Source organism: Octopus bimaculoides, chromosome 29, assembly GCF_046866305.1.
Source record: "Octopus bimaculoides isolate indiv1 chromosome 29, ASM4686630v1, whole genome shotgun sequence".
Taxonomy (NCBI): domain Eukaryota; kingdom Metazoa; phylum Mollusca; class Cephalopoda; order Octopoda; family Octopodidae; genus Octopus; species Octopus bimaculoides.
This window is the reverse complement of record NC_142956.1, coordinates 3,730,264-3,741,708: the sequence shown is the minus strand read 5'-3', so window position 1 is coordinate 3,741,708 and position 11,445 is coordinate 3,730,264. Positions and strand designations below refer to the sequence as shown.

General features: G+C 39.1%; 1 protein-coding gene across 1 annotated transcript in view; it reads left to right on the top strand.

The window, feature by feature from the left end:
• The first annotated feature begins 1,282 nt into the window (after positions 1-1,282).
• Positions 1,283-11,445, top strand: part of LOC149130295 (uncharacterized) — a 12,371-nt gene continuing 2,208 nt past the window's right edge. The window contains exons 1-6 of the mRNA XM_089345299.1: positions 1,283-2,169; positions 3,887-3,979; positions 6,316-6,392; positions 8,091-8,207; positions 8,910-9,029; positions 10,395-10,511. Of these exons, the coding sequence (XP_089201425.1) occupies positions 1,397-2,169; positions 3,887-3,979; positions 6,316-6,392; positions 8,091-8,207; positions 8,910-9,029; positions 10,395-10,511 (1,297 nt within the window). The 5' untranslated portion in view covers positions 1,283-1,396. The remainder of the gene's footprint in view (positions 2,170-3,886; positions 3,980-6,315; positions 6,393-8,090; positions 8,208-8,909; positions 9,030-10,394; positions 10,512-11,445) is intronic.

Sequence of the window (11,445 nt, the reverse complement as noted above, 5' to 3'; positions counted from 1 at the left end):
CGCTGGCCTCCTGATAATTAATCGATATTAATTAATATATGACTAATTACCAGATTTTATAATATCTATCTATATATATATATATAATATATATATACACATATGTATATCTATCTATCTATCTATCTATATATATATATATATATATATATATATATATATATGTATCTATCTATCTATATATATATATATATATATATATATATATATATATATATATATATATATATATATATATATATATATATATATATATATGACAGGCTTCTTTCAGTTTCTATCAGCAAAATTTACTGGCAAAGTTTTCGTCAGCCCTAGACTATCTTTGAAGTCACTTAAACAATTTACCGCTTTGTGGGACTCATCTTGGAAAAATGCACCTACACACACACACACACACACACACACACACAAACACACACTAATGCACGCACACACACACACACACACACGTGTTGTTGGCACTCCGTCGCTTACGACGTCGAGGGTTCCAGTTGATCCGATCAACGGAACAGCCTGCTCGTGAAATTAACGTGCAAGTGGCTGAGCACTCCACAGACACGTGTACCCTTAACGTAGTTCTCGGGGATATTCAGCGTGACACAGTGTGACAAGGCTGACCCTTTGAATTACAGGCACAACAGAAACAGGAAGTAAGAGTGAGAGAAAGTTGTGGTGAAAGAGTACAGCAGGGTTCACTACCATCCCCTGCCGGAGCCTGGTGGAGCTTTAGGTGTTTTCGCTCATTAAACACTCACAACGCCCGGTCTGGGGATCGAAACCGCGATCCTATGACCGCGAGTCCGCTACCCTAACCACTGGGCCATTGCGCCTCCACACACACACACACACACACACACACACACACACACACACACACACATATACAGGCGGAAACCAACAATTCCAAGAAAACAATTAAATTGAAAAGCATCCATATTATTTTAATGCAAATGAAGTCGAAAAACGAGTTTGTTTACACACACACACACACACACACACACACACACACACAACCGTGATGGGCGTGCTTGGCGTGCTTGGCGTTCCTGTTTGTGCAGTTGTTTTGCATAAGTGGTCGTCTGTTCTCACCGGTCATCTTTTACCTGACAATGGAGTAGTTTTGCTTCCGTATTGCTGGACAATAGAAGATAACGGACCTCTGTTCTTTTTTGATTTCACCTCCCGGATTCGATGACATCAACACTTCTTTGGTGCCAATGAAATTGCAGAGAAGGGTGTAGATAATTTGTTATAAATGTGAGAGTGTCTTAGTAGAGATGTGACAGAGCTTGGCCGATTGTGCAACGGGACTGTTCCAAATCTGTTCCTTCTGATATTGGAAGCTGTCCGTGTGTCAGTAAATAGGGGGAGCACCGAGAAGAAAATAACAGCTATGAAGAACCTCGTTCTTTTCTTATTTGTTTTCGTTGTTGGTCTTTGGGTGACTGAAGGACAGCGGGTAATTAATGAGTCAGTGGTGACTAAAGGACCGTCCGTGAATAGTGAAGGACTGAGTGTGACATTAGGGGACAAAGACCCGTCAGTAAGTAATGTTTCATCGGAGAATGAGGAACAAGAAGAGAGTGTTGCAGGATCAGACGATGAAGGAGAGTCAGAGGGTGGAGAGGAATCAGAGGGCGACGGACTCTCGGTGGATGACGAGTCGTCGGAGGACGGTGAAGACGAGTCAGTGGATGGAGAAGAGTCAGTGGATGAAGAGGAGTTAGAGGGTGAAGACTCAAACAATGGAGGAATATGGGTGGTTGACGACGACTCAGTGAACGAAAGCGAGTCACTGGACGGGGTCGAGTCACTGGATGAAGTCGAGTCAGCGGATGAAGACACGAACAATGGAGGACTATCAGTGGGTGACGATGAGTCAGTAGACGAAGACGAGTCAGTGAACGAAGAGGAGACAGTGGACGGTGACGAATCAGTGGATGAAGTCGAGTCAGCGGATGAAGACACGAACGATGGAGGACTATCAGTGGGTGACGACGAGACAGTGGACGAAGACGAGTCAGCCGATGAAGGAGATTCCGAGAGTGAAGATGAACCAGTGACTGAAAGTCCCTTACTGAATAATGGAACGTCGGTTTATAACGAAACGCTTGATTCTGGAAACTCAACAACAGAAGGAGAAAGTCTTGCTGTGAGGAGAAGTCGGTAAGTTAATGTTTCATTCCACCCGATTTCACATCGCCACTTTCCTCTTGGGTACTTCTTGTGTTTTTTACGCTTTTATTAAATAATTGGACCGTGTTTATGTCCATGTGATGTTTTAAATGTTTTAGTGAAAAGAGAGGAGTAGAGACCGTAGCTCTGCTCGGAGCCTCTGATATTGGTGGGAAACAATGGGTGAGGTGGCGCTTGCCCTAACGATTGCAACAGAATGGACTCAGAGTACCTGAATTACCCCAGCATTTGTAATTTTCTTCTCTTCTTTAATATTTCATGAGGTATTCTTTTCTACCCTAGGCACAAGGGCCGAAATTTTGGTGGTGGCGTGGGGACCAGTCGATTAGATCGATCCCAGTACGCAACTTCTATTTAATTTATCGACCCCGAAAGCATGAAAAACATAGTCAACCTCGGCGGAATTTGAACTTAGAACGTAAAGACGAAATACCGCGAAGCATCTCGCCCGGCGTGCTAACGTTTCTGCCAGCTCGCAGCCTTAATATGATGAGATATCGACATACGACTGGGCAGATGATCTCTTTAAAAGGGCTTGACCTGTTTTCCTGGAGCCTTACAACAATATCGGGTCCGTTGTGTTTAATCCGGGCTGCTGATTCTATTGAGATGTTCCACTAACATAAGTCTGGATACATTCTGGTTCTGGAGCGTCAATCTTGAATAAGCCAGATTCCTGTAACCAAGCTACGAACCTCAATGGGCCCAAATAATTCTGTTCTAGATGATAATGATAATTAGTATTATTTCAAATTTCTTCCACAAGGGCAGCTTGAGGGAGGTGAGGACGAGTCGATTACATGAAGTCCAGTGTTTTATTTTATCGATGCTAAAAGGATGAAAGCAATGTCGACTTCGGCGGAATTTGATCTCAGAACGTAGCGACGGGTCAAATATCGCTAAGCATTTCGTCCAGCGTGCTAACGATTCTGCCAGTTCGCCGTCTTAATACTAATTTTGTCTACTATAGGCACAGGGCCTGAGAGACATACCTCTAAACTTCGCGACATTCCTGTAGATGTCTGAAGAAATACGGCTGCCCTGCTTCTATCGCAGGATAAACAGGTACCTGTCTGGAAGCAATCTCGTCACTACAATTCACATCCAGGACCATCAACTTGCCTTCTGGATCCAGAAAGATAGTCTTTATCTTGAGATCCATGCTTCTACGGATCAACACCGCCGTTCAACCTCCCATTTCATGTTGACATGGAGATAAATACTTCTCGTATCCCACGAAAGATGGCAAGAAAGCTTGTGGGTCGGAGAGTCTAGTTTCACTGATGGTGATTACATCGACCCTTAGTGACCTAAGGTCGTTGAGTAGGTGGCCTTGTTTCCAAGGCGATCCCATGCCAAGTGCATTTCTACGGTTCACTCAGACCAAGAGTCACGTTAGATCAAAGCTTAGAAGCAGAGAAGGCTACTTTGATTTAGTGTGCGAAAGGAGGGGACGGATGTTCCGTTCTCACAAATCTGTGTGGATGTTTCCACGAGCAGTTCTTTGTATATTCGTCTATTTATGTCTCTGGAAAACCCCTATTCCTTCAAGGGATTTTATTTTGATACTGTTATATGTGTTTGTATGTATATGTATATATGTATATATGTTTATACACATACAGACACACGTACACACACACACAAACACACACTCACTTATATATTCGTCGATTCTTTTTTCCAGGGGATTATGTCGAGTGAGATGTTATAAAACCGTGACCTACAAAAAGTCCCGAAGAAGCTGGTGTTGGTTCTTGAGACGGTGTACAAAATACAGGTAAATACGCAGCCACCTTTCCGGATTTTCTATACAAAGTAAACTTTCAATATAACGGCATCCATAATAACGTAAAACCTAAGCTAACGGCATTTTACTCCTCCCTTCATATATACATTTTCATTCATCTAATTATTCAATGAGTTATTTATTTACCCGAATATGGTCACAAGTAAAATGTAGAAGTTAATACTGTGATGTCTTGTATAATTGAAATCTGTATTTCTTTTTGAATTCACTCTCGCTACTATGCGTGCAACACACACACGCACACACACACGCGCGCACACACACACACACACACACACACACACACACACACACACACACACACACACACACACACAACACACACACACTCACATACACTAACACACGTCTATATTTGTTTCTGAATTCCCGTGACGAGCACTGGTATCTGAGTCCATAATGTATACTAATCTGTTGTATACGTGTGGGTGTATATATATATATGTGTATATATATATATATATATATATATATATATATATATATATATATATATATATATATATATATATATATAAACAAATATTAAATGAGTATATGCATATATACGTACAGGAATATGCATACCGACATCCACCTGTATGTATAGGTGCATATCTGGGTACAGGACATTGCAAACAAAACGTAGACGAGAAAACACGCAAGCCACATAGAGAACATTCTTCTTCATCAGCTACCCCCGTTTTAACACCGGCGTTTCGAAGAGCTGAGCAGGACGCATCGTTAAAACGGCTCTTCCCATGGACCGCAGATTAAATTTGTATACACAAATTAAACCTTGCCATGGCGGAATGTAGTGGCGGATAAGCGTAGCGTGGTTGTATGGTAAGAAGCTTACTTCCCAACCACGTGGTTCCGGGTTTAGTGCAACTGCGTTGTGAGTGTCTCCTAAGATAGCCTCAGGCCGACCCAATCCTTATGAGTGGATTCGGTAGACGGAAACTTAAAGAATCCCGTCGAATATCTATACGTACACACACACACACACACACACACACACACACACACACACACACACACACACACACACACACACACACATATATATATTTCTGTGTGTCTGTGCTTGTCCCTCACCACCGCCATCGCTTGACAACCGGTGTTGGTGTGTTACGTCCCTGCATCTTAGTAGTTTCTCAAAAGACACCGACAGAATATGTTCTAGGCTTGACCGCACTCAAATAACTGAGACAAGTAAACGAATGATGTAATGAATGCACCTATATCTATGCGTTCAGATTATTGCGAAGTGGCATAGCGTTGCGTTGAATTATTTTTACGTATACAGCCTGACATAAATCCACACGTGTTTCAACTGCATCGATTAGTAACCGTTGCAATTACACCCCTACTATATTGCTGGTGCACTTCCTTCAGGGTCTTCTCCTTAATATCCCTTGATTTATGTCTTTAAAGTCCTTCGTTTATTTACTCTGCGTTGTATGATGTAAAGTTGTTGGAGAATTTAGACGCGAAATGTTTTCAATTCAAGTTTTGATTGGCTAATCTCTTATAGTCCGTCATTTCAAAACATCCTGTTGTTTAAATGTTTATTAGTTAATTATACTGAACAAATATGAATTTTCTCATGTGCAAGCATCCCGAAGCTTGTTCCAGTCTACAATTTATTGTATTGCCTTTAGATGAAGAAAAATCTAGTGAAATTCTTCTAAGCATAAATCACATTGTTTAGTTCCAGGTCTGTGTGGTTTTGCAGTGGAAATTAATTCCCAATCGATTGTATAGTGTTTTGTTTTTGTCTTTACTCGACCAGATTAGTTTACTAAGACTCTCTTATTATTATCTCCAAATGAACTGAAATAATTTGCCAGTCTCCTCTTGAATATTAATGAAGTCGCATAAATAAGTATTCATTACCCTCACTTATTTATATCTTAATATTTCGCTTGGGCATACCGAAAATAACAACATGGTGTAAAACTCAAGATAGGTTTGGACCAGAATTCAATGGTAGATGAGGGTAGAATGGTAATAGAAATGACACCGGAAAAACAAAGCTTATGTAACGAACTTCATTAGCTAAGAACTGTTTCTGCAATAGAATGTGGTGCAATCTTAGTTGAGTACCAGTATATCATCCTCTAGCTTCATCAGAGCCTTCAATATGAAATGCACTTTATTTAGGAAAATAACATTTTCAGAACATACAGGTGTATATTCTGAAAATGTAACTTGTGTGTGTGTGTGTGTGTGTGTGTGTGTGTGTGTGTGTGTGATTCTCTGAAATTACCATCACTGCGTTCTGGTTATATATCCAATTATTCTATCCTTCTCTCATTTAACAGGACGGCTTTCAGGAGAATTCGTACAACCTGTCTCAGATGCTGTAGAGGATGGATCGGCACGCCTGGAAGGTGCAAAGGTAAGAATATGTTTTCAGTACTGTCCAGATGTAATCTGTGGATAAGGCCTAATTTTTTTTTTATATATATTTTATATCTTATATCCAAATATAATGACCAATAGCCTCGTTTGAAATTTCCATTTTTTCATATCACAATCCTTTGAAGAAAAGCAGCGCTATTTCATCTATTTTTTTTTTCTGTTTTATATTCTAATATATGCAAATGAGTATCGTGACGTCTTCTTTCCAACATATTTGATTAGTTCACGTCCATTTTGATGTTGTATATCATCCCTTTTTCACAGGGAATAATCTGAGAAAGGTCTGTCTTCTTTCTCTGTCAAAGGAAGATGATGCATATCCCTTATTCTACAACAGGCGCAAGGCCTGATATTTTGGGGTAGGCTGGGTCAGTCGATTACATCGACCCTAATAATTCAATGCTACTCATTTCATCGACTCCGAAACGATGGATTCCAACGTCGACATTGGCAGAGTTTGAACTCAGAACAAAGAAATAACGCTAAGAATTTTGTCCGGCGTGTTCACGACTCTGCCAGCTCACCGCCTTAATAACAACTACAGTGATGATGATGATGATGATGATGATGATGATGATGATGATGATGATGATGATGATGCAGTGCCAGGCAGTGGCTCTCATGGCTTCTGATCTTAATTGATTGGAAGTGTTATCATGTACATTGTTTTGTCTTGGTATAAAAGATGGTCTACAGCAAATATTCTGCTTAATACCACAGATTTGCTTGTCAGTTGTTTGACCTTAACCAGTTGAGCATGTCCCTTGGTGGCTGACGATATGTGCATCTCTGATCATGAGCAGAAGTTGTAGGGGAGCGTCATAGCCATGTGTTGAGAGGAATTCTTTGGAGTTTGAATAATTCACCTTTGGAAACATGGGTGTTTTGCTCAACATCCTTAAACAAACCTTATTCAGGGACCTTTTGAGCTGGATGAGCTACTCGACCTGAAGAAAATTCTAACTGGGCCCCCACCTGCAAGGTCATGCGCTGTTTATCTTGATATGAGATCACCATGTTGTACATGTATGGTTGTGATGCATGTGCCTGGTGTACCCTTATCAGACGGGTAGTCATGATGGGTATAATGAGCTTCGTATATTTTACCCCAGTGTCACTTTGATGGCATGCACTGCTCTCTCACTCAATAATAATAATAATAACAATAACAATAATAATTTTAATAGTAATAATAATAATAATGATAATGATAATTGTAATGATAATAATAATAATAATCCCTTTTACTATATGCACAAGGCCTGACATTTTGGGTTGAGGGCTAGACGATTACATCGACCCCACTGTTTCAGTGGTACTTAATTTATCGACCCTGAAAGGATGAAAGGCAAAGTCAACCTCGGAGCTATAAAATATACACAAATCATAAAATCTCTGTGATTGGCACTAATTGGTTATATCAACCCCAGTGCTCATCTGGGACTTCATTTATCGACCCCGAAACGATGAAATGCAAAGTCAGCCTTGGCGGAATTTGAACGCAGAACATAAAGACGGACGAAATGCCGCCAAACATTTTTCTCGGCGTGCTAACGATTCTGCTAACGATGGTGATAATGATGATGATGATGATGATGATGATGATGATGATGATGATGATGATGATGATAGAATTCTGATTGTTTCTTGTAATATTTTTTCTTCTACTTTCCAGCCGTCGGATCATGCAGATGGAATCGGTGCGGGAGAAATGGTAGATGCGTCAGGAGAGGAACATCTTTCACTTGTCTCTGCAGACGAGGCTATTATTTCAATAGAAGAACGTGTGTTGGTAAGTAAAAGACAAACAACAGCGACAATAACAATATACACACGTATATCTATAAGCAATTGGCTAGGAGATAATAATAATGATGATAATAATAATAATAATAATAATAATAATAATAATAATAATAATAATAATAATAATAATAATAATAATAATAATAATAATAATAACCAGAAAGCATCATACTCAGTAACAAAGCAGGCAAAGGAATATCTAAGTGAGTTCCAAATACAACAAATTCTAAAATTAGACGAACTAGAAACAAGCACAGAAAAAGTTAGGCGTACGAAAACCCGTGAGAAAACTGCTGCCTTAGATATTCTTATTGATAAATGGCAAGAAAAATTTCTCAATGGCAAATACCCAAAGAGAGCAAATAATGTTGATGTTGACAAAGTCCTTAGCCATCAATGGTTAATGGCTTGTGGCTTAAAATCAGAAACTAAAGGGTTTATCATAGCAGCCGACGATCACTGCCTACCTTCAAGGAACCACCGGGCTAACATATTAAAGAAGCGCAGTAGTGCAACATGTCGTGTATGTCAACAACGAATTGAAACCATTGATCATGTTGTCTCCATGTGCAGTCTTCTTTAGCTTGATAGAGCTGCACAGTATATTCTTTTGTTTTCTTAAACATTCTCTAGAAGAATACTGTATATAAGTGTTATACACATGCAATAACTTTGTTTTACTTTGCAGACAGAAACGAATGCAGATGGAAATATCGGTGTGGGAGATACGGGAGATGCATCAACACACCAGGATCCTATAGATGTGTCTGTAAACGAGGTTTCCGTTTCAATGGGAGAACATGCGTTGGTAAGTAAAGCACAACAACAACAACAGCACTCGTTTATGTATAAGTAATAATCTTTTCTACTCTAGGCAAAAGGCCTGGAATTTCGGGGAGAAGTAAATAGATTCCATCGGCCCCAGTACTTAACTGGTATTTAATTTATCGGCCCCAAAATGATGATAGGCAAAGTCGACCTCGGTGAAATTTGAACTCAGAACGTAGCGACAGAGGAAATACCTGCATGCTAACGACTCTGCAAGCTCGCCACCTTTATGATAATAATAATAATAATAATAATAATAATAATAATAATAATAATAATAATAATAATAAAGAAATGGCTACTGTTGAAGAAAGGAAGGTTGAAAAGGGAGAAAGTTTGTTAGTAGCAGCACAAGATCAAACGTTAAGGACTAATTGGATAAAAGCCAAGATAGAAAAAATAACCAATTAGATTCCCAATGTAGCCTATGCAAATCAAAAGAAGAAAGCATTTCTCATATAGTAAATGAATATAGCATAATGGCAGAGAAAGAATACAAGAAAATACATGACATCCTCGGAAGAGTAATCCATTCGGAGTTGTGTAGAAAACTAGGATTTTTAACATGCAGACAAATGGTATGAACATGAACCTAGAAAAGTATTAGAAAGTAAGAAATATAAGATGTTGTGGGACTTTAATATTCAAACTGACAGAGGAATAGAAGCTGGAGGGCCTGATTTGGTAGTAGCAGATAAAGAGAATAGAAAGTACCAGAATTATTGATTTTGAAGTCTCAAATGACGAAAAACTCGAAATGAAAGGAATAGAAAAAATAGCGAAGTACCAGGACCTAGACATTGAATTACAAAAACTGTAGAAAGTGGGGGTAAAAATGTATCCCAATAGTTATAGGTGCATTGGGAACAATCCCTAAAGATCTGAAATGATGGTTGGAGGAAATAGGCATAAAACCCAGTTTATTACAGCACCAGAAAACCGTGTTATGAGGGACAGCTAAGATACTTAGGAGGGTTATTGGTATTTAAGGCTGCTTGTAGGCCCCTGTTAGGGTCTTTTCGTTCCCAACAGTCTGGTCTGTTTTATGTATATGAGTAATAATAATAATAATAATAATAATAGTAATAATTTCCAATTTTGCTTCCGGGGTAGTAATTTTGGGGGCGGGGATAAGTAGATCACATCGACCCCAGTGTTCATCTGGTACTTATTAAATCGACCCCAAAATGATGAAAGGCTAAGTCGACGTCTGTTGTGTTTGAACTTAGAACGTAAAGATGCGGTTGAAATGCCGCCGGTGTGGTAACTATTCTGCCATTATGATGATGCTGATGATGATGGAATTCTGATTGTTTCTTGTAATATTTTTTCTTCTATTTTCCAGCCGTCGGATCATGCAGATGGAATCGGTGCGGGAGAAATGGTAGATGCGTCAGGAGAGGAACATCTTTCACTTGTTACTGCAGACGAGGCTATTATTTCAATAGAAGAACATGTGTTGGTAAGTAAAAGACAAACAACAGCGACAACAACAATATACACACGTATATCTATAAGCAATTGGCTACGAGATAATAATAATAATAATAATAATAATAATAATAATAATAATAATAATAATAATAATAATAATAATAATAATAATAATAATAATAATAATAATGATGATGATGATAATAATAATAACCAGAAAGCATCATACTCAGTAACAAAGCAGGCAAAGGAATATCTAAGTGAGTTCCAAATACAACAAATTCTAAAATTAGACGAACTAGAAACAAGCTCAGAAAAAGTTAGGCGTATGAAAACCCGTGAGAAAACTGCTGCCTTAGATATTCTTATTGATAAATGGCAAGAAAAATTTCTCAATGGCAAATACCCAAGGAGAGCGGATAGCGTGGATGTTGACAAATCCCTTACCCATCAATGTTTTCTGTCTTCTGGCTTAAAATCAGAAACTGAAGGGTTTATCATACCAACCCAAGATCAATGCCTACCTACAAGGAACCACCAGGCCAACACATTAAAGAACGGCAGTAGCCCAACATGTCGTTTATGTCATCAACAAAATGAAACCATTGATCATGTTGTCTCCATGTGCAGTCTTCTTTAGCTTGCAGAGTATCTCAACAGGCATGCTAGAGCAGCACAATATATTCACTGGGTAATTTGCAAAAACCTGGACCTGTCCCATTATAAAAACTGGTGGTAACACAAACCACCTCCAGTGCTTGAAAATGATCACATCTCACTCCTCTGGAACTTCACCATTCAAACTGACAGAAAGATAGATGCGAATAGGCCAGACATCATACTGAAAGACTTCAAACAAAAATCATGCCTCCTCATTGATATGACTGTCCCAATCGATATAAACGTATCTGTCAAGGCCTAGCAAAAACTGAGCAAGCATAAAGCTCTTGAAATAGAAATTG